This window comes from Podarcis raffonei, chromosome 2, assembly GCF_027172205.1.
Source record: "Podarcis raffonei isolate rPodRaf1 chromosome 2, rPodRaf1.pri, whole genome shotgun sequence".
NCBI lineage: Eukaryota > Metazoa > Chordata > Lepidosauria > Squamata > Lacertidae > Podarcis > Podarcis raffonei.
Genome location: NC_070603.1, coordinates 34202768 through 34225164, shown reverse-complemented (window position 1 = coordinate 34225164; position 22397 = coordinate 34202768). Strand labels below are relative to the sequence as shown.

Here is a 22397-nt window from a genome sequence, read left to right as displayed (position 1 = left end):
TAAACTGTCCATAGGACCCAATATTTTGGGGTGGACAGTTTACCCTAGACGAATCTGTGATTTCAAAGAAATTCCCTACTAGGGTCAGTGCTGCTCCTCCTCCTACACTCCTAGGATTTGTTCATTGCCTTAAACAAGCAAGTTTTTTCCTCCCATCATGAGCAAACAGTGTCTCTGTAAGCTCCAAGCCTTTGTAAACCCCTCAAGTAATCTGCAATGGCCCAGCTGGAAAACAACACCTGCATCTCAGGTCTTCTTTGGCTGGAGCCAGATTTGTCATTGATATATATGAACAGGCTGTGATTAGGAGCTCAAGTCTGTTTACAGCAAATAGTCCCTTCGCTCTCTTCCCCTTTCTCTGTAGAATGTCCCCTAAAAGTCGCGGCTATAAATGCACATAGGCTCCACCAAGGCTCACAGAGGCTCCACTATGGCTTGAGGATCTCCCAGATAAACACCGGAGAGGTACCATTAGAGCACTTTACCCAGGTGATACTGTCATCAGCTAACTCTGTTTGATCTGGGACTCCCCCCCCCCCCAGCCGCCTCACCCATGTTGCCAGATAGCTGAGCAAACACGCAAGCCAGCATCCACTCCTCCTAAGCAAACAGACCTCAGCTTAGAAGTCCTGGTTTTGTTGGCAGCTCTGGGTCCATTTTCTACACTGGGGAGAGGAAGGTGTTATCCGAGCTGTTTCTGAGAAACAAAGAGGAGTCTTCCTTGTGGCATCTTTAAAACTTATTTCCCAAGGGGGGTAGCTGGCTAGTCTGATGCAGCAGCAGCAGCAGCAGCAGCAGCAGCAGCAGCAGCAGAAGAAGAAGAAGAAGAAGAAGAAGAAGAAGAAGAAGAAGAGAACAGAAAAAAGTATTGTCTCTCCTTAAAGACTAACAAATTTTATTATGGCATAATGGGCTGCAGTCCATGAAAACTTATGCTATAATAAAATCTGTTAGTTTTTAAAGTGACACAAAACTCTCTGTTGTTAAAGACTAATAGTGATAATATCATCATCATCATCATCATCACCTTTCTTCCACAGGGTTCAAAGAGGCATACAAAGTTCTCCTCCTTCCTGTTTCATCCTCTCAACAGCCTTGCGAAGTAAGTTAGCCAGCCATTCTCAACCTGTGGGTCCCCAGATGTTGTTGAACTACAACTCCCATCACCCCAGCTAGCAAGGACAGGGCTCAGGGATGATGGGAGTTGTAGTCCAACAACATCAGGGAACCCACAGGTTGAGAACTGCTGAGCTAGACTGAGAGACAGTGGCTGGACCAAGGTTTCCCACTTTCACGTCTGAATGGGGATCTGAACCCGGATCTTCCCAGGGTAAGCTTTCATGGACTACAGCCCAGTTTTCATCCAGTGGTCTCTAGACCACAGGAATTTCTGTTGCAATAAACCTTTCGTTAAAAAAAAAAAGACTTCCTTTCTTGCGTTCCCAATGTAACAGACTAACAAGAGATGCACCCCCCACCCTACCCCGGAATGTGTCCTTTGAAAAATGTCGATCAGCAAGTGCTCATCCCCCTATAAAGAATGGTTCTGCCAGTCTACTCTGAGATAACAGCAATCTCTTTTCTGTCACTAGGGGACAAACCTACGATCAGATATGTCAGCAGCCCTTGCAGGAAAAGCAAACAATGAGGTCAAGACTTTTGAAGTGTCTTCCGAGCTGCTCCTATTCCAAATGGATACAGCTCGTTCCCCAAGGCACAGATTTCCACCATGAGTTAAAGAGTAGGAGGCCTGCTTCACATTTACACATTGCAGAATCTATGAGGAAGACTTGTCCATGGGGGAGCCAAACGCCTGGGGAGCCAAAAGGGAAAAGCACCCGAAAGGTTTGAGGTCACTAGCGTGTGGGTTGGTGTGGCTCAGGGCAAACCAGAGAGTTTCGGGGAAGTTCAGAGGTTGCCTGAAGTAGAAGCCAGGAAATGGCAAGAGGCAATGCAGAAGGAAATGAGCTCAATGGAGTCTCTAAGTGTGTTCTCCATCAGGACACTACCAACAGGCAACCAGGCTGTGAGCAGCCACTGGGTTTACCGTCTTAAACCCACAGCAACTGGAGAACCACAGTACAAGGCTAGACTGGTAGCCAGAGGGTTCACGCAGCCAACACATCAGCACACGCTGTGTTTTACTCTGCTACAGTCCGGAGAAGCTGAGAGGCAGCAGACGTGTACCGGACCTCATATACTCCACAAAACCCCTTCCGTTTTTATGCTTATTGGAAGGAGGCAAGTTCCAGAGCACCAACTTATGCAGAGAAGGGTGTATGCAAGGAGTTGGATTGGGGGCTGTCATCGTTTTGCTGTCTCTGTAACACAGGGGTCGCCAGTTTGGTGCCTGTGGGCATATATGTGCTTGCAGAGGCCTTTCCTGGTGCCCACAGTGCCCCCCCCCGCCATTAGACTTGAAAGAAGCAATAGGTTGTGGTGCATGTCTGGTTGCGGTGTGCGGTTCTTCAGCTTGCAAATGTGCAAAGACCTGTGGAAGGTCAGGGGCAATGGGAATCTAGGGTGAGTGTTGGGGTTTGCATTGTCAGGCATCTGCCAGGGCCTGACAATGGATCCTCCAGGGATCCTTGACCTTGCTTCTACTCCTTTGTGCCGCAACAGGAGCAAGTCACTGGCCATGAGAAGTGATCACACAGAATCAAAGAACTGCAGAGTTGGAAGGTACCGTGTGGATCACTGGGGAAGCCCAGTCAGATGGGTGGGGTATAAATAAATTATTATTAATTATTAATTATTATTATCATCTAGCCCAACCCCTGCGACCCAGGATTATTATTATTTTGCCCAAGTTGGGGCTCAAACACACAACCCTGAGATTAAGAGTCACATGCTCTACCGACTGAGCTATCCCATGAACTGGCCCTTTGCATGGCTCCCACTACTGGTGAGACTGGTGGGGCAGAAGACAGGGCAACGCTGAGACTAAGGAGGCAGCTGGCAGGTAGTGCCTCAACTGGGTGTAAGAAGGCAGCCAGGCAGGTGGGGAGCTGGCTGAGGGCCGGCTGAGGATGGCAGGCAGTGCCCCATTTCCCCATGGGAATCAGCCTCCCCTGACCTCCGCATTCAAAAGAGCTCCAGCTTACTAGAGGCTCCCCAGAAGCCCTGGATGACAGAAGACCTGGGCCTTGCCAGGCTTGCAAGGCAGGCTATTCATCAGCCTTCCAATGCTACCGTTTTTCATAATGAGAGTGGCTTGTCAGTGGCATCCTGTGAAGATGAAAAGACAGAACTTCCATTCCCCCTGTTAGCTTTTCATGGTTTAAAGCTGGCTTTGTATGAAATTGACAGCAAAGACCAAGCTGGACACCTGCAAGGAACTCCTTGGAAAGCCACACTGAAAAGCTTTGACCAGCGCCCAAATCTGCTACCAGAGGATACTGCTGGCTCTGGTTATTTGTCTGTTAGCAGAGTTCCTCAACTGGGTGCCGGGATGAGGAAAGCTACAGTGGCTAATGGGCTCTGCAGTTGACCCCAGCGACCTCGAAGGGAGTATGTTCTCCTTGTCGCTGCAGCGGAGAGGTTTCCCAGAGCTCACACCCCTGGGCTGGGGGGAGCCATGAAAAAAGCTGCATTTGAGGAAGCTAACCCCTTTGCCCTGCATAAAGCTTTCTCTCTCTCTCTCTCCCCCTGCCGCTGCTTTCATTCTGAGACATGCGTCTCCTGACCAACCTCCCCACAAAGCCCACTTTTAGCTGCTTCCTCCGAGTGCGGTTTGAATAGGAACTGCTCTGTTGAAGGAAAGGAGAACACTGCATTGCTGTGTCAGGGAGATTCATTTTAAGTTGTTCAAGAACAAGAAGCTGACAAGCACCCCAAGCTATAAACAACGTGCTATGATGACTAAATGGAGGCAGGGTTTCGCCTCAGTCAGAGACTGGCAGGGCCTCTGCAATCAAGGCTTAGAAGCTTAGAAACCAACCAGTGGCTGTTTTCAGTGTCATTTGCAAGCTCAGCCACCTTTGCTGACAGAGTGGTGCAAGTCGGGTGACAGGTAGAAATCCAGGCTGGAAAAGCAGCACCTGTTGAACTTCTGCCACCTGTGCAGGTATTACAACTTTTAGCAGGCAAAAGGTACAGGAGCCAGGGCACTCCGTTGTACAGACTGGCAGTTGATTCTTACTGGCAATGGAGCAGAGTTCTCCCTCATCCACCGGAGGGCAGCAGGGCAGGCCATGTGGCTCAAAAAGAACTGCCTGCTCTCTGCCCCATAGCATCTGCACCTGAGGCAGCCACCTCACTGGAGATCCTAAAGTCACCGCTTCGTTTTTAGAATGCAGGAAGGAGAGTGCCTTTGAGCACATGCAAATTTACTTTCCTGGTCCCCAAATGGCTACAAGCAACCTCCACACATCTGGGGTGTCTTTCTAAGCAGGGTTGAGTCCCACCGGCACCTTTCACTTTAGAAGCTGGCAGGGGTGTGCCAAGAAAGGATCCAGGCAGGTTTCAGAGCTGGAAGGAGAACGACCAGCGAATAGAGGAAACTTAAAACTACGTCCCGGAGAGAGTGGGCACGCCATGTGCGCCACGACGAAGGCGAGAGGGCAGTGCCCGCGTGCCAGTAGTGGAGCCCCCCTCCCCTCCGGCAGCCCCCTCCCCTTCCCTCCCCGCCACACCCACTCGCGCCCCCTGGCGCCCAACCCGAGCAGGCTCCGACCTTGCCGGCGACGTCGTAACTCCCGCCCAGGGAAGCGGCTTTTCTCAACAGCGGAGGCGCGGGGGTCCCGTTGCGCGCGGGAGGGGCGCCTGCCCCGTTGCTGATCATGGTGGCTTCAGTCCCCGGCCGGGCAGGGAGCAGGAACTACCTGCGAGAGACTGGCCAGCTCCGGCCACGCTGCTAGTGCTGCCGCCGCCGCCCCTCCCCGGCTGCCCGCAGAACCGCCCCTTTCCAAGCCCCGAAGTGGCGGCCGTTGCGCTCAGGAAGGAACCGACGGGGCGAGTTCCAAAGCGGCTCACATGATAGGGCCGGAGCCTTCCCCACGCCCAAGTCCCGTCGGCGCAGGATTTACTAACTTTACGCACACGTTTTGTCTACCTCCCTTATTAAGGATCGGGCAGGGGGGTTAACTGCTGAGAGTGGCTCAGGGGAGACGCCTCCTTTCCCACGCCTCTTTCCAAATAGGTTCCCCGTGGGGGGGGAACTCCACGGACCTAGGATCATTCCTGGTCCTTGCATTCAGCATCACCAAGAATGATTGGAATAAGCATCACTGTCTGGCACACTTGCTAAAGATCCAAAGTTCCGGAGAAACTGGACCCTGAGATTGAATGTGTTGGGTGATTCCCCATTCTAAGATCAATTGATTTCCGTGAAACTAAGCAGCATTTAAAACACAAAGCCTCTTCCATCTAAAATCCACAGAGGCACATCTTTTCCATCAGTTTGACCTCTGATCTCTACAGATTTTTTATTTTAAAGACTTTGGTTACATGCAGCATGACATTTAAACAATATCTGAGAAAGAGTAAATTTGATTCCAAATGAATTCTCAGATTTCATTCAAATCTTCTCTAATCTGAGGAAATCCAGTAATAGAACAAAGTGTGTGTGTTTCTGGAACTGCCAGGAATTCCTTGCTCAATTTGCACAGCAGTAAAGGATCGCCTTACCTAAACAATATCCTTATCTAACATCTCTTAAGTGAAGTTCTTTTCTTTGTACAAAATCATGCTCATGGGAATTGCAGAACACAAGGCCTCTGGCTAGAGCTAAAGCCATTTTATTCTACCCAAATATCACCAAATCTGCAGCTGGTGGAAATCAATTCTAGATTTATGATCAGAACAACCCCTTTCTTCCCCTCCCCATCCTCACCAGGCTGACGGAGAAGAAGATTCCTTGGGTGGAAATTGCTTTATATTTTCAGATCCCTGGGATTAAACAGAAACTGGAGATTGCCTGAGACAACACTGAGGCAACAGGTCTCCACAGAACACTTTTATTAACTCTGTTAACCATTTTGTAGTTCCTTGGAAAAGAACATGATAAAATGCTTGCAATGTAATAAAATAAGATGAATATGAAAATAGTCAATGCACCAAAAGAGACATAATTCAGCTCTGTGAAGTCACAAAATCCTGAAAGGTGCTAAGTCATGAAACAGATTTACTGCTCCCTGGGAATTTTGTGGGTGGGTCAATAATGGATAATTTCTCCACAGTGTTTGTTCTGTTGTTTCAGCTGCTCTAACAATGTCTACGTTAAAGAGGAAATAGTGGCTTGCCAGTGGCATGCTATCGCCTTTTTGTCAGATAAGAACCCCCTCTTTACCTGTATCTATTTATGTATTGATTTTCTCAATTCTCATTCATGATATGCAGATGCTTCAATTTTCTATACAGCCAGAGAAGGAAGGGAGGTACATACAAATACTGAAAGCTTTAACTTTCTTTCCAATAAAATAAAAAAGTTACTTTTAAAATAGTAATTTAAAATCTGCACGTTTCATTGAAATGATAGAATACGCAAGCGCCACATTCCTTCCGTGGGAATTTTCAAATTATGGTTTTATCACGTTTGTGCACTTGCCCTTCTTCCAAGGAGCTCAGTTTTATACATAAGGAAGTTCCATGTTACCCACTCAACTGCTCTATGTGAAAAAGTGAGTGACTCATCCTGTTAACTGAGTGAATATTTAAACGGAGGTCTCCTCTGTCAAACTCTAATGCTTTGTTCACCATACCAACCTGGCCCCTAGTTTGGCAATTCAATGAATGCTCCAACCATCTTAACTCCCACAGAGGACATACAAAGAGAATAGCATTTTCTTTCCTATATTGGAGAATCCTATATTGGGCTAAGTGGCCACGGGTGGCTAACCGGTGATCCTCAAGCTATTGTTGGACTCCAACTCAAATCATGGCCAATGGTTAGTCATCTGTAGCCCACAGTATCTGGAGGGCAGCCAGTTAGCCACCTCTGCCATAGGCAGATCCACATGGACTATGTATTTTGTACCATTGTTCTTATGAAACTCCACCCTTACTCTTAAAGGGACAGCAACCAGGAGGAGATCATCTTATTTGAGAACTACTAGGTTAAGTAGTAGACAAGCTTCAACTGTACCTCCCACCTAGAGGCTGATGAAAGATCAAAAACTCTGGAGCGAGTATTATTTTTAAATACTATTACTTTAAAATAAAATAGTGTTATTTTTAAAAACAACAACCTTCAATCCTATTTCTCCAAACAGACTCAAGACAGGTAACAAACAGTAAAACAAACAGGATAAAAACAAACATAATCCCTTAAAAAAAAAACCCTCTAACATATCCCCAAATTAATAAGTCAACAGTATACTTAACTAATAATTCTGTCAGTTGCAGTTCTGCCTCTCAACCTCCTCTATGCTAAAAGGGCAACAATGAGACCAAGGTGGAAGCAGAGAAGCCAGGGCAACCCTCTGGACTGGTTGTAAGGCAGGTAGCCTTCGAGAAGTTTAGACTTAGGTTGGTGGAGCAGTGCCTCACTGGCAAATTGGGCCTTATTGGCAACTCTGTGGGTTTCCAAGCGATATCATTCTGGCGTTCTCAGAGCTGCCTGTATTTGGTTTCTCAGATTAAAGTTTTGCAAACACATATCCAACATACAACATAAAAACAAGATTCCAAATAATCACCTGGACTTCCCTCCTCCCCTTTGTGGGTCCTATTTTTAGCCATTTCCTCCTGCATCTTTTATATTATAATAATCCCGAACTCTTACATCTTCATTATGTCCAAAATTCACCATTAAACTACAGTGGTACCTCGGGTTACAGACGTTTCAGGTTACAGACGCTTCAGGTTACAGACTCCACTAACCCAGAAATTGCACCTCGGGTTAAGAACTTTGCTTCAGGATAAGAACAGAAATCATGTGGCGGCAGCGGGAGACCCCATTAGCTAAAGTGGTACCTCAGGTTAAGAACAGTTTCAGGTTAAGAATGGACCTCTGGAACGAATTAAGTTCTTAACCCGAGGTACCACTGTACAAGTGTTATTCCAATCCTACTAACAATTTTAGTTGTTTACAATGGTTTTTAAGATAAATTATAAGTTCCCCCCACTCCTTAGGCAGAAGAACATGCCCTTCAACTGGTTCCAAGATTTATTGCAGAGCCCCTGTGAAGTAGCCCCACACTGACCGGTAATCTCATGATTGACTAGGAATCAGAACCCATACATAGTTCTCTAAAACCAGATCAGCTTAGACTTGTTTGCAGATCTGCCTCCTAACAATTTAGATCTCGTTGTGCAAATGAGAAGTTGCAACACAGAAGGTCAGGTTGGGTTTCTTAGGTTATGTGACTGTCAAAAGTAAATCCATTAAAATAAACAAATAAATAAATAAGCAGGGAGAAACTTTGTGCAGTTCAAAGTGACAGTGCCCTCCTATACGTCTCCTCAGAAGGAAGTCCCACCGGGTTCAATGGGCCTTACTCTCATGTAGGAATGCAGTTTAAGGTTTGTTTCCTAAGTGTGCAGCAATGCCCTGCCCCTTATCCAGAAAGTAAATGGTGCGTGGAAACATAAGGAAATGGCACACACATGAATGTTCCATTCATGCATTTATTTACTTATTTTTGCTTGTCCGAGCTACTCTCCAGGTCTCCAAGACCTTATATTTAGCCCTGATTCCCCACTACCCGTCACCAGAGGAACCTGTATTTCTGGTCTCTGTAACAATGCCACAGAAAATATTCGAGAAATGTAAAATGCATCAGATCAGGAAAACTGAATGTAGATTATAGTTCCTTTGGCACGGGGTGTTTGAAACACCCAAAACGAGTGAAGGCTTCTCATGGGTGTTTCGCAAGTGGCAATGATGAAGGAATCCACGATGCAGAGAAAAACCAATGGTCTCCACACTGAGCCTGCAAATTGTTTTCTTGCAGTTTCATGAGAGAATAGTAACTTTCTGCTCCTGACACCTGTGCAGCCAAGCAGGTGCTGAGTTTTGCCCAAAGGCTTCGTAACCCTGATAGGGAGTATGGCAAAACTCTTTTCCATGCAGGGCAAGACAGCTGAAAGTGAGAAAGTACAGTTCAAGGCATCGGGGTTGAAGGCCACATGAGGTTACCAATGGCTCCTAGCCATGATGGCTCTGCTCTGCCCCCACAGTTCAAGGCAGCAATGCTTCTGAATATCAGTTGCTAGAAACCACAGTGAGGGGGTGTCTTTGTGCTCAAATCCTGCTTGTGGGTTTCCCACTTGAAGGAGCGTCCCGCTTGAAGGAGCGTCTCCACCCCCATCGTAATACCCGGACGCTGAGGTCCAGCACCGAGGGCCTCCTGGTGGTTCCCTCACTGCGAGAAGCCAAGTTACAGGGAACCAGGCAGAGGGCCTTCTCAGTAGTGGCACCCGCCCTGTGGAACGCCCTCCCACCAGATGTCAAAGAGGAAAACAACTGCCAGACTTTTAGAAGACATCTGAAGGCAGCCCTGTTTAGGGAAGCTTTTAATGTTTAATAGGTTATTGTATTTTAATATTCTGTTGGAAGCTGCCCAGAGTGGCTGGGGAAACCCAGCCAGATGGGGGGAGATGATGATGATGATGATGATGATGATGATGATGATGATGATGAATACAGGCATCTGGTTGGCACTGTGACCACGTGGGCTATTGGACTGATCCAGCAGACTCTTGATGCACCATGATTGGAAGGGGGGTGGTTCTTCTTTGCCTTAGGCAGCAAAATGTCTTGGGCTGGCTCAGGATTGTGAACAAATTAAATTGCGAATCTTGACATAGGAACTCAATGGTTCTGGAATGCGGCTCAGGACTGAACTCTGAATATGGATAAATGGCAAAGAGCTGCCCTTAAGAAAGAGTTTTTTATTTTATTTCCCCCCACTATAAATCCTTTATGAGAGCAAGCAGCCGGTGTTTAAAATTCCACCAAGCCCTCTCCCCTAGTATTTATTTGGTTTAGCTGTTGAAAGATCTTTGGTGTGGTTCTCCAAGTAGGTAATAAATAATAATAATAATAATAATAATAATAATAATAATAATAATAATAATAATTTATTTATACCCCGCCCATCTGGCTGGGTTTCCTCAGCCAGTCTGGGTGGCTACCAACAGAATATTAAAATACAATAGTCCATCAGACATTAAAAGCTTCCCTAAACAGGGCCGCCTTCAGATGTCTTCTAAAAGTCTGGTAGTTGTTTTCCTCTTTGACATCTGATGGGAGGGTGTTCCATAGGGCGGGTGCCACCACCGAGAAGGCCCTCTTTTCCATTACATGCATCTCCTTCTCCCCATCTTATCTTCACAATAACTCTGGAAGGTAGGCTAGGCTGAGAGGATACAACTGGCCCAAGAGCACCCATGGCTGAGTTGGTGATTTGAACCTGGGTCTCTCAGGTCCTAGCCCAACTCTAATTAATATTAGGAAGCTTCTTGGCTTACAACAAACGGGGTGAGCCATGGGAGTCTTCTAGCTGTGTCGGATAAAAGCGGAAATTGCCTTCATGGTAGAAGAAACATCTAAGAGCCTTGCCAACTTCATTTTTAATTGTGCTTTAAAAACCCCCACTGATTTAATCTCTTGCAGGCATGGGGAGTGAAAGCATGGCAGTGATCATTTTGAATTATAGGCATGTTTGGAACAAACGCTGCTAAGACCAGTAAATATTTAAGGAAAAAACATTCTGTACTGCTGAAAGCTTCCTTGACAGTACAGTGCCTTTTATTCCAGAGACACGTGATTTATTAGATTTTGGGGCTTGTGGGTTGGCTCGTTGCCTTTTTATTGGCTGAACAACACTTATTTTTATTTTACTGCCTGCTCTCTACAATCAGCAGGAGAGGCTCTTTTCTGTGTCCCACATAGCGTGGATGGTAGCAAGTGACAGGCTGATTTTATTTTATTTTTTGAATATTTTGAATAAATAATTGCTTTCAATTGCTTTTACCAATAATTTTATCATTTTATTCTTTTTGTAAACCACTTTGAAGTTTTTTTTAAAAAAAACAATCAAGTGGTGTATAAATTTTATGAAATGAATGAGTGAATGAATAAATAAATACCTTCAAGCAAGTTGAAAACGCAATTCTCAAGATCAAACCTATTTTGCCTAAAATTGCCACAAGGGGGCAGGCTTGCGCTTCAGAGCCTCTCAGAATTTATCCTATACAGTACTGTATATTTTGATAGCCAACTCATTCCGGGAGCAAGGAACCTCATGTAACCGAAACAGCATCTTCCTCACACTAAAGGAAGATATCAGCAGCCTTGGGGGAAGTCTAAGGTTTGCAAAGTTTACTAAAACAAATTAGAGCCAAAAGCACCCCAATGACAGCAGAACATGTTTAGTAACTGCTGAACAATGACTAACTGGGGTTGGAAGAAAAACCTGGGGGATTGGGGGGGGAGGTTTAAGGAAATTAAATGGAGTTTTCCTGAAAGGGGCACAGTTGGCTAGCATCCTGAAAAGGAGCACTCCACACATTTTCTTCCAGGTCCTATGTGTTTGTTGACTATCTCAAATAGCAGCACTTCTGCAGAAATGAGTCATGGTCCTTTAAAAAGCAACAATTTAATCAATTCAATTAATAGTGACAACAGCTTTTGCATTCTACCATAACTTTTTCCAAAAATGTTCTTCCACAGGGAAAAAATATTTTTGCCAAAATTACCCCTCCCTCTAGCAAGCAATCTAATCGTACATTTGTTGCAAATTACTCTGCTGATTTCATTCCCTTCACTCAGCCAGAAAGGGGAAAGGTCTCTCCTTTGTTAGGTAAAGGGACCCCTGACCGTTAGGTCCAGTCGTGGCCGACTCTGGGGTTGCGGCGCTCATCTCGCTTTATTGGCTGAGGGAGCCGGCGTACAGCTTCCGGGTCATGTGGCCAGCATGACTAAGCCACTTCTGGCAAACCAGAACAGCGCACGGAAACGCCGTTTACCTTCCTGCCGGAGCGGTCCCTATTTATCTACTTGCACATGACGTGCTTTCGAACTGCTAGGTTGGCAGCAGCAGGGATCAAGCAACGGGAGCTCACACCGTTACGGGGATTCGAGCCACCAACCTTCTGAATGGCAATCCCTAGGCTCTGTGGTTTAACCCACAGCGCCACCTGCGTCCTCCTCTGCTTTGTTACTTTTCATCAAACAGTAAGACAAGCAATGGGTAAAGGTTATGAGATAGCCATTTATAATTAACAATCCTGGAGTGACTCCTGTGACCATATCAAACAAGAAAATACGACACATATCATATTTGGAATCTGGGTGACCATAACAGAAGAAATCACCTACAATCAGATTGTGAACATGGAACATTTACACTGTTTATGCAGTTATGGGAATTGGTGCCAGGGATGGTGGCCTTCAACAGATAGGCCCCAAAAGCAGTTCCCCCTGGCCTGGTGCCTTCCAGATGTTTTTGGACCACAGCTCCCATCAGCCTCAGTCCGTGTAGCCAACGGTCAAGGATGGAGGGACATGCATCCCAAAACATCTGGATGGAAGGACACCAGGAAATGCTATTCATGTCATGTCACACATGCCCCTGGTTTTTGAAGAGGCCTTCTTCATAAAGCTGTGGGATGTGAGAGCCTACAGCTATGAGGCATTTCACGGCAGTGGCGTAACGTGGGTTGCTAGCACCCGGGGCTGGGAGGGAGGGAAACAGATAAAGTACACATGCACATTCAACTATCTAACAGCCTCTGCATCACCCAGGAGATTGCAACTGCATAGATAATAAAAGAATAGTTGTTCCGTTGTCTGGAAAGGTCACTTCCTGGTTTGCATGAAGAAGCTGTTTTCAACGGAGCCCAGCGATGTATTTGCGTAGCTGTATTGAGGCAGCACCAGGTGTTGAAACTTTCCATCCCTAACCATTTTTGGCGCCCCTGTGGCCCCACCCCACGCCATGCCACTGTTTCCCAGAGCAGCGCAAGAAGTGCCACCATCTTGGGCTGTGGAAGAGGAAGGTTACAGACCTGGCTGGTGTGCTGTGCTGTGCAGGGTGCCTCTGAGATGGGGCGATGTTTGCTCACAAGCAGCCGATGGAGCCCAAGGCTGAGTGGAATCCATCCAGGCAGGAGAGGAGGAAGGGCAGGAAGCAAAAGGCACAGACAAGGCGAGGAGGCAGGGCAAAGCAAGGCAGGCAAGCTAGGATCACAAGGCAGGAACACGGTGTGAGCAGCGGTTAAGCAGGACTCCTCAAAGGGCTACCAGGTGAGAGCAGGAAGCTGACACGTGACTTGACTCTAGCCAATCAGGGGCAGAGGGAGACGGCCCTCCGTCGCCCTTTCCTTCTCTGTCTCCCAATTCTTTCCCCCCCAAGCCAGACCCAAGTGGTGACACATAGAGCAGTCGTGTTCTGGCCTAGGAAATGTTTGACCTTTTCCTCAAGTCCTCTCCTGGGTCTGATGCCTGCCATGATGGGCCACTGTACCTGTCATTCAGTGGCAAAAGATAATAATAATAATAATAGTAATAATAATAATAATAATATTAATGTAATAATAAATTTTATTTATACCCCGCCCTCCCCAGCCAAGACCGGGCTCAGGGCGGCTAACACCAGGTATAAAAACAATTGATTAAAATACAACTTAAAAACAAGATTTAAATAAGATGAAAAGATGAAAGCCATTTATGTACAACTAAGAGTGTGTGTGTGTGTGCACATCCTAAAAATGTACCTAGCCATGAGGGCCCAGGGACATCTCTGCTCACTGTGGTTGTTTCCTTCCTAGCTCATGGTAAATGGGTCATCTGTCTCATTTGGAATAAAAATATTTATTTGTTTGTTTGTTTCTTTGTTTGTTTCTTGGATTCCCCGCCCATTTGGCTGGGTTTCCCCAGCACCTCTGGGTGCCTTCCAACATATATAAAAACATAATAAATTGTCAAGCATTAAAAACTGTGGAGTGTTTTTCATGTTTCTTTAAAAAAAAAATTATTTTTAAATGATTGGCAGGCCTCAGATCCCCTAGGGGTCTCTTTGGAAAGTGAACTGCCTTGAATAGTGGATGGTTCAGTAGTTCAGACTTTTAAAAGGCCTAAGCTTACAGACCTCCCAAGTGCCCCTATTTTCCAGGGACAGTCCGGGATTTACAAAAGCCATCCCGGTTTCTGTTTTGATACTGGAATGTCCCACTTTCCCTTAGGACGTCCTTGTTTTCATTGGGTAAATGTTGGAGGGTATGATAGGACGTCCTATATCCATCGGAGAAATGTTGGAGGGCCTGGAGCTATGCAACCGCTGAGTCAAGAAGTAGCTATACAACCTTTAAAAGATGTCTGAAGACAGCTATGTCCAGGGAAGTTTTTTTAATGTTCAATGTTTTATTACATTTTTACATATATTGGAAGCTGCCCTGAGTGACTGGGGCAATCCAGTCAGATGGGCGGGATATAATTATTATTATTATTATTATTATTATTATTAAGTAAGGGTAAAGGGACCCCTGACCATTAGGTCCAGTCGTGGCCGACTCTGGGGTTGCGGCACTCATCTCGCTTTATTGGCGGAGGGAGCCGGCGTACAGCTTCCGGGTCATGTGGCCAGCATGACTAAGCCACTTCTGGCGAACCAGAGCAGCGCACGGAAAGGCCGTTTGCCTTCCTGCCGGAGCAATACTTCCTGCCGGAGTATTTATCTACTTGCGCTTTGATGTGCTTTCGAACTGCTAGGTTGGCAGGAGCAGGGACTGAGCAATGGGAGCTCACCCCGTCACGGGAATTTGAACCGCCGACCTTCTGATCGGCAAGCCCTAGGCTCTGTGGTTTAACCCACAGCGCCACCCGCGTCCCTAATAATAGAATAGGACGTCCCTATTTTTATCAGAGAAATGTTGGAGGGTATGAGCTTATCCTGCTGGTTTTAGAATTGGTCACTCATCCTTCTCAGACAGGTTGACAGGAGGGAGATTTTTGTGCACGCACGCACGCACACACACACACATGTAGAAACTGTTACGAAAAAGGAGCAATGCAGAAGCAAGCACCAGGTGGCTGGAATGGTAAACAGGATGTGAATGTTATTGGATTGTGCCGTGGGAACCAGGCACAGTCTATTCACTGCTCTGAGCGCCGGATGTTACCTCAGAGCAGCACATGACCCTGTACTGGAAGTACATGGGTGGAGTTTATTCTCTCTCTGCAGTGGAAATCAGAGAGTACAGACATGTTTCTCTGTACTGCTGAAAGACAGAAATAAAGACATGTAGATACATTTCTGTCTGTCTCATTCCCCCCCCCCTGGAGATGGGAGGGGGAGGAGTGGTGTGTTCTCCTTCACGTTGAGGAGAATCGCCGATTGGAGACCTCCCTTGATCTTGCCGGGAGTCGCAGACGGGAGGTCATAAGGATTCAAGCCGGGCACCTGGAGGGTGGCCAAATTCCTAAGAGCTGGAGGCTCTGCTGGTTTGAATTCCGACAACTGGTAGCAGACCGATGGTTATCTGATCTATGGGAATCTGCATGAGAGGTGAGAGGTCGATGAATCGTTGCCATCCTCTGCACCTAAGGAGATAAAGAAATGCGTCTGCCTGCAGCCAGAGGCTAAACAGAACAGACAGCTGGACACCGAGAGGAGTGTATTCCAAGGCAACGGAGCCAGAAAAGGTATGCAGCATTTCGGGCAAGAGAGAATGAACGCAGAAAGATTAATTTCTGGTTCACAAGCTGCGTTTGAAAAAAAACAAGCTCTGAAAGAGCAAGCTTGTATACCAGGAATTCCTGTGGTGAGATAAGGAGTTCCGTCCTGAGCAGGTTGCTAGGCAACGTCTGCCAGTTACTGAGTGGCCTAAAAAGAGCCTGGGAAATCGAAAGTGTATCTGCGCAGCTGTGCAAGGGTTTTGAAAAAACAGCCCAAAGGCAAGCCTGCCAGTGAAGCAGTAAACAGAGACTTTTGGAGTTTTACTGGCTTGAAAAGTGAAAGCTGGCTTGAGATTGAGTGTAAAGCTGACCCTTGGATTCAGCATGGATGCCAAGAAGGGGGGAGCGTTAACGTGTCCACCTCCCCTGAATGCCGTGGTTCTAGATGAACACAGCCGGCATGCTGCACTGGAAGTAAACAACAGGGGGAGGGAGGAACGGAGTTCTAATTCCCCCACCGATGAGGCTACTGGAAAGGATGCTGTAGCTTTGAATGTTGTCCAGTGTTACAATTGCGGACAGGCTGGGCATCTTCAGCGGAACTGCAAGAAGCCACGTCAGCCAAAAGGAGCGAAGGGCCGCTCAGCAAAGCCTGAGGCGTCAGGCAAAGGTCGTACCAAGCCTATGGTGGAACCTGCAAAGGCATTGATGGCGAAAGGAACCACGCCAGATGTTGGGAACGCGTTTATTATCGACACTGCAGCGACGGTTCATATGTCCCCACACAGAGGACTCTTTTCATCGTTTAAGAAGCAAAGCTTCGCTGTGAAACAGGCCAACGGTCAGGAGCTGGAAGCGGCCGGCGTGGGGACTGTCTATCTTAAGAGTCTGGACTTGACAATAAACAATGTTTACTTGGTTCCTGAATTGAAGTTCAATCTGCTAAGTGTTTCGCAGATTGCAAAGAGAGGACTGAAACTGTCCTACGATGCTGAGAGCTGCGAGATCTACAAAGATGGAGAGTTATTTCTTTCAGCCAGGGAGAAGGATGGACTTTATTTGTTGACTTTTGCACAAAGTGATTACATGGAATGTAATTCATCTGTGTCTAACCTAGTTTCTCTTGCAGGTGTGAGCAAGAAGAAGACCGGAGTCAACAGAGCATTTCAGCGGGTGTATGCTGATGTGATTGGTCCTCTAGAACCATCTAGAGGCAATGCAAGATATTATCTTGTGTGTGTGGATCATTTCTCTAACTATGTCTGGGTTTATGTGTTGAGAAAGCCAAAGGAAGCCTTAGAGAGGTTTCAGGAGTTTTGTGACAAAGTTAAGAGTATGCATGATGCTAACATTGATTGTTTATTCACAGATGAGAAGCAGATTTTTCTTTTACAGGATTTCCAAAGGTTCCTGCAGAAGAAGGGGATCAGACACAAGATTGCTGTTTCAGCGGAAGCGTGGAACAGGGGTGTCTGTGTACGGGTGAACAGAGAATTGCAAAAGGGGATGCAAGCGCAATTGCTAAGTTCACATCTGCCACATGAGTACTGGGCCGAGTCTCTGATGTCGTACTGTTATACGAAAGTGAGAAAGGTTTCAAAAGAGTTGGGAAGTTCTCCTTTTGAGAAACTGTTCCACAGAAAACCTTCTGTTGCCCATTTCAAGGTTTTTGGGTCTCATGTGAGAACAGAAGCTCCAGGTGGAGTAAAGAATGCCAGAGGCATTTTTGTGGGGTATGAAAAGGGTCTCTACAGAGTAATTTTGTCTGAATCTGGTCAGGTGATTCTCACAAAATTTCTAGAGAGTGCTCCTGAACAGGAGAGAGTGATAGTACACACATTTCCCACTGAGGACGATTCAGATGATGATGATTTCACTGATTTCAGCTGTAATGAAAGTGATGACACTGATAGCTCGGAGAGCTCAGTTGTCACAGTCATTGAGAGCAAGTCTCACACAATGGATAGGCCTTCACAACTGAAGGATGAACCACTGTTTACCATTGGAACTAGTTCTCCAAAGAGTCCTGAGACTGGACCAGAGAGCAGAGAGGATCAGCACCTCATACGAAGGTCTGAGAGAGTTACAAAGGGTCAACCACCCAAGAGGTACTCAAAAGAGTTTGCTAACTTAGCTGTTGCATGTGTTGCTGTTGTACACAACCGAGGACAGGTTGGAGCTGTGTCTAAGTCGGAGACAAAGACACAACAGAGAGTTGCTAGCCAAGGTAATGCAGATGCACTCATTCCTTGGAAACCAGACAACCAGAGAGGTACACTGGGGAAACCAGTGGCGGGGAGTTCCAAGGGTGGAACTGAAACAACAGGGGAGTGTTATGTGTATAACAACTGTTTGTTTTCTTCTCTGGATCATGCTTTGCTTGCTGCAACACGCATTGATTCTTTTGGGGGAGGATGTTACGAAAAAGGAGCAATGCAGAAGCAAGCACCAGGTGGCTGGAATGGTAAACAGGATGTGAATGTTATTGGATTGTGCCGTGGGAACCAGGCACAGTCTATTCACTGCTCTGAGCGCTGGATGTTACCTCAGAGCAGCACATGACCCTGTACTGGAAGTACATGGGTGGAGTTTATTCTCTCTCTGCAGTGGAAATCAGAGAGTACAGACATGTTTCTCTGTACTGCTGAAAGACAGAAATAAAGACATGTAGATACATTTCTGTCTGTCTCATTCCCCCCCCCCTGGAGATGGGAGGGGGAGGAGTGGTGTGTTCTCCTTCACGTTGAGGAGAATCGCCGATTGGAGACCTCCCTTGATCTTGCCGGGAGTCGCAGACGGGAGGTCATAAGGATTCAAGCCGGGCACCTGGAGGGTGGCCAAATTCCTAAGAGCTGGAGGCTCTGCTGGTTTGAATTCCGACAGAAACAACATATAAAGCAGGTCACAGGGTTGTTGCTGTGCATCATGGGTGCCAGCTATCCACACATTTCGGGGTGGGAAGCAATGGCTGGCAAAGTGGCATAAATGTGCCCTCTGCCCCGTTTATCCCAGTCACTGGGAGAGCTTTGCATATGTCAGCACTGCTCTTATCACTTAGTTTTGCTAGCTGTGTTTTTAAACAACACCTTGTGTGTGGGACACGCCATCGTGGCTCAGGCACGGTGTTGCTGCAAGATACCAAACAATGAAAAACAACAACGAGGGTGCTTTTGGGGGGGGGGGACGCATGGCCTATACTGTATACATCGTGGCAGGAGCAGAACTAAGCCAATTAGAAAACCATTTAGCAAAAATAATATGTGCTTGAGGGTGCTTACACATGGCAAGTGCATAAAAATCCAGGGTGCTGCTTCCGTTAAGGAAAAGGAGATTTATGAGGGGGCAATTTTTGGTAGACGTTTCTGCATGTGTGTGTGAGAGAGAAAGTGGAACAATTTTTAGCTGCTTAATGGAACTTCCCCTCCTTCTCCCCCGCACTTCCTTTGAATTTGCTCCAGACGGCTGGGGGTGTTGGGTAGGGTGACTGAGCAGGGGAAGGAGACGGCGCTCCATTGCGCACAAGTGGAAGTTGTTCCGTGCATGTAATGACTTAAAGGAAGGTAAAGGGACCCCTGACCCTTAGGTCCAGTCGTGGCCGACTCTGGGGTTGCGGCGCTCATCTCGCTTTACTGGCTGAGAGAGCCAGTGTACAGCTTCCGGGTCATGTGGCTAGCATGACTAAGTCGCTTCTGGCGAACCACAGCAGCGCACGGAAATGCCGTTTACCTTCCCGCCAGAGCGGTACCTATTTATCTACTTGCATTTTGACGTGCTTTCAAACTGCTAGGTGGGCAGGAGCAGGGACAGAGCAATGGGAGCTCACCCTGTCGTGGGGATTCAAACTGCCGACCTTCTGATTGGCAAGCACTAGGCTCAGTGGTTTAGACCACAGTGCCACCTGTGGCCCTATTTAATGACTTGGTCAGATACAACCCCCAGTTCCTGTTCCCCCAACACACAGAGGGCTGTTTGTCTTCTTGTGGGGCTCCAGGTAGATATTTGCAGGGGTAAATATGCACCTGGAATGTTATTGGGGGGGGGAGCAGTTTGCGGGTGGCAATTGCAGTGGGAAAGGGCTGGGCAATGGGTAGGGTTAAGCAGCCCTTTCTTCTCTAGAAGTATCCATCAAAAGTTTCCTTGGGTCTGAAACTGAATGGCCTTCCTTTCACCTATTCTCTGGCAAGAGACCTCCTCTTTTAGGAGAAAGGTCACAGCTCAGTGGCAGAGCATCCGCTCTGGATGCAGAAGGTCCCAGGTCGAATCCTGGCATCTCTAAATAGGACTGGGAGAGATTCCTGCCTAAATTGCTAGGCAGCTGCTGTCAGTCCGTATGCAATACTGAGCGTGAGAGACCAATGGCTCAGTATAAAGCAGCTTCCTCTGTCCTCTGCTGCTGGGCTCCGTTTCGCTCTCTGTAATTTTATGCAGACGATGCCAGAGCGAGGGCTAAAGACCCATCTGTCCACCCAGGCATTTGTGGGTGGTATCTGACTGGTCTGCTATGGATTATAATGCATTCCATTGTATTTTCATGTGTTGATTTTATTGGAATGGCATTGTACATATTGCTTTGTTGTGTGCCTCCCTAGTATTACTGATGAGGAGTGGTACAGAAGTGTTTTCAATAAATAAACACACACACAAATTTTAAATAAACAAACACGTGTGTGTGTGTGTCAGGGAACTGACATCGGAGCTAAAGGCGAAGAGAAGGCTCTCAGATGATGCTGGAGAAGGGCCCAGCAGGGAGAGAGGCAGCTCAGTAGAGGGGGAAGCAAATCAGCGCAACACCAGGGATAAAGGGGGGCAGATGGGGGAATCAGCGAGAGGGCTCCAGGACTCTTCGCTGGACACCAGCGGGGAGAGCACAGGTCCTCCGCTACCCACGCCCTCCCTGCGCAGAAGACTTCTGCGCAGTGAGAGTAGGAGGAGACTGGGCGTCAAACAACTTTTATGTTGGAAGAGGTTTAAGAAACGCCCACTGACGGATTCTGCTAGCGACTGAGGCAGCCACGGTGAGAAGGGCTGTCCAGTCAGGAAGGTTTAACAAGGCAATTTAGCCTGGAGAGGCGGCAGCTTACGCACGAGCAACCCCATACGCATTACAGTGTGTGTGTGTGTGTGCGTGCGTGCGTGTGTGTGTGCGTGTGCGTGCTAGTGCCTAAGGCAGAAAATGTGTCTGATGCTCCCAATGGTAAATATATAATAACAGACAAAATAATTGACAATGTGCTTCACTTTGATGGTACTACACACACACACACACACACACACACACACACACGCATAGTGATAAGGCAAGTGGAAGTCCTATCAGTGCTCATTCTTTTTCTTCTGTTTCATTACTAGTGGCCGACGATGGATAGGGGAAGAATTGGACAGAAACTTTCCAATGTTTAATACTGTCCTTTCCACGGGGTCAACCACCTGTGCTGAGATTGGGTTAATCTAGGCTGTGTGCTCTGACTGGCTGGCAACATGGAAGGACTCCTCCTCCATGTTTCTAATGGATCTAGGAAGAGCCTCATGAGGCACCAACTTCCTCAGCTGCAATGGTGGCAACAGGGGTGAGAGGAAAGGAATAGAGAAAAGGAAGGAAAATAGCAGGAACAGCACAGAGTTCTAGGACTGGGTGAGGGATGGTGTAGAGAACCAGACACTTCTGTCCAGGACAGCCATAGATTTGGTATACTGAGCAGGTTCTGGGTCCTACCACCAACTTCTGTTGGTACAACTACCATCATCCCTGGCCACTGACCCTGCTGGCTGAGGCTATTGGGAACTAGAGTCTAATAATACCCGTAAAAGGTAAAGGACCCCTGACAGTTAAGTCCAGTCACGGACGACTCTGGGGTTGCACCGCTCATCTCGCTTTACTGGCCAAAGGAGCTGGCGTTTGTCCGCAAACAGTTTTTCCGGGTCCTGTGTCCAGCATGACTAAGCCGCTTTTGGTGAAACCAGAGCAGCACACGGAAATGCTGTTTACCTTCCCACCGGAGCGGTACTTATTTATCTACTTGCACTTTGACGTGCTTTCGAACTGCTAGGTTGGCAGGAGCTAGGACAGAGCAACGGGAGCTCACCCCGTTGCGGAGATTCAAACCGCCCAAATTCCAATCGGCAAGCCCTAGGCTCTGTGGTTTAACCCACAGCTCTGTGGTTTAACCCATGGGACCACAGATTTCTCACCCCCAATGTAGTGATATCTGGAACCCCATAAATAAGTGTAACATCCTGGTGTTTAGGCCAGTTTCCTGATGATGCAGTCTTCGATTTAATTTGCTACCACCATCTGCTGGGCTTCATTGCACAGAAAGCCAGATGTCAGTACTTGTACAGTGGTACCTCGGGTTACATACGCTTCAGGTTACATACGCTTCAGGTTACATACGCTTCAGGTTACAGACTCCACTAACCCAGAAATAGTGCTTCAGGTTAAGAACTTTGCTTCAGGATGAGAACAGAAATTGTGCTCCGGCGGCGCGGCAGCAGCGGGAGACCCCATTAGCTAAAGTGGTGCTTCAGGTTAAGAACAGTTTCAGGTTAAGTACGGACCTCCGGAATGAATTAAGTACTTAACCCAAGGCACCACTGTATAGTAAAGGTCTGCCCTCATTTAAGTAACCATTCTCAAACATGCCTAGAGTAGCCAAGTGGCCCTTACGGTAAATCCGATGCCCACAGTTGCAGAAAAAGAGCCTGGTATGAACTTGCCCTGGTCAAACTGAACCAGCAGTGATGTCTTCCCAACTCCGCTGTCTCCAACCAGGATAGTCTGTGGGAATCAGACCAAAAAAAATCAGGTTAGCGTCCGAATTAAAAGGGCTGAGGCCCC

At 47.2% G+C, this 22397-nt stretch overlaps 1 protein-coding gene across 3 annotated transcripts in view; it reads right to left on the bottom strand.

Annotated features, from left to right (window-relative positions):
* The window catches only part of RAB37 (RAB37, member RAS oncogene family), a 78131-nt gene that overhangs the window by 22202 nt on the left and 33532 nt on the right, over window positions 1-22397 (bottom strand). The window contains exon 2 of one of the 3 annotated variants that reach the window (XM_053375812.1): window positions 22227-22337. In XM_053375812.1, the coding sequence (XP_053231787.1) occupies window positions 22227-22337 (111 nt within the window). Of the gene's footprint in view, window positions 1-4675; window positions 5013-22226; window positions 22338-22397 lie in introns of those variants that run through there. The other 2 variants (XM_053375815.1, XM_053375814.1) reach the window with 2 other exon arrangements.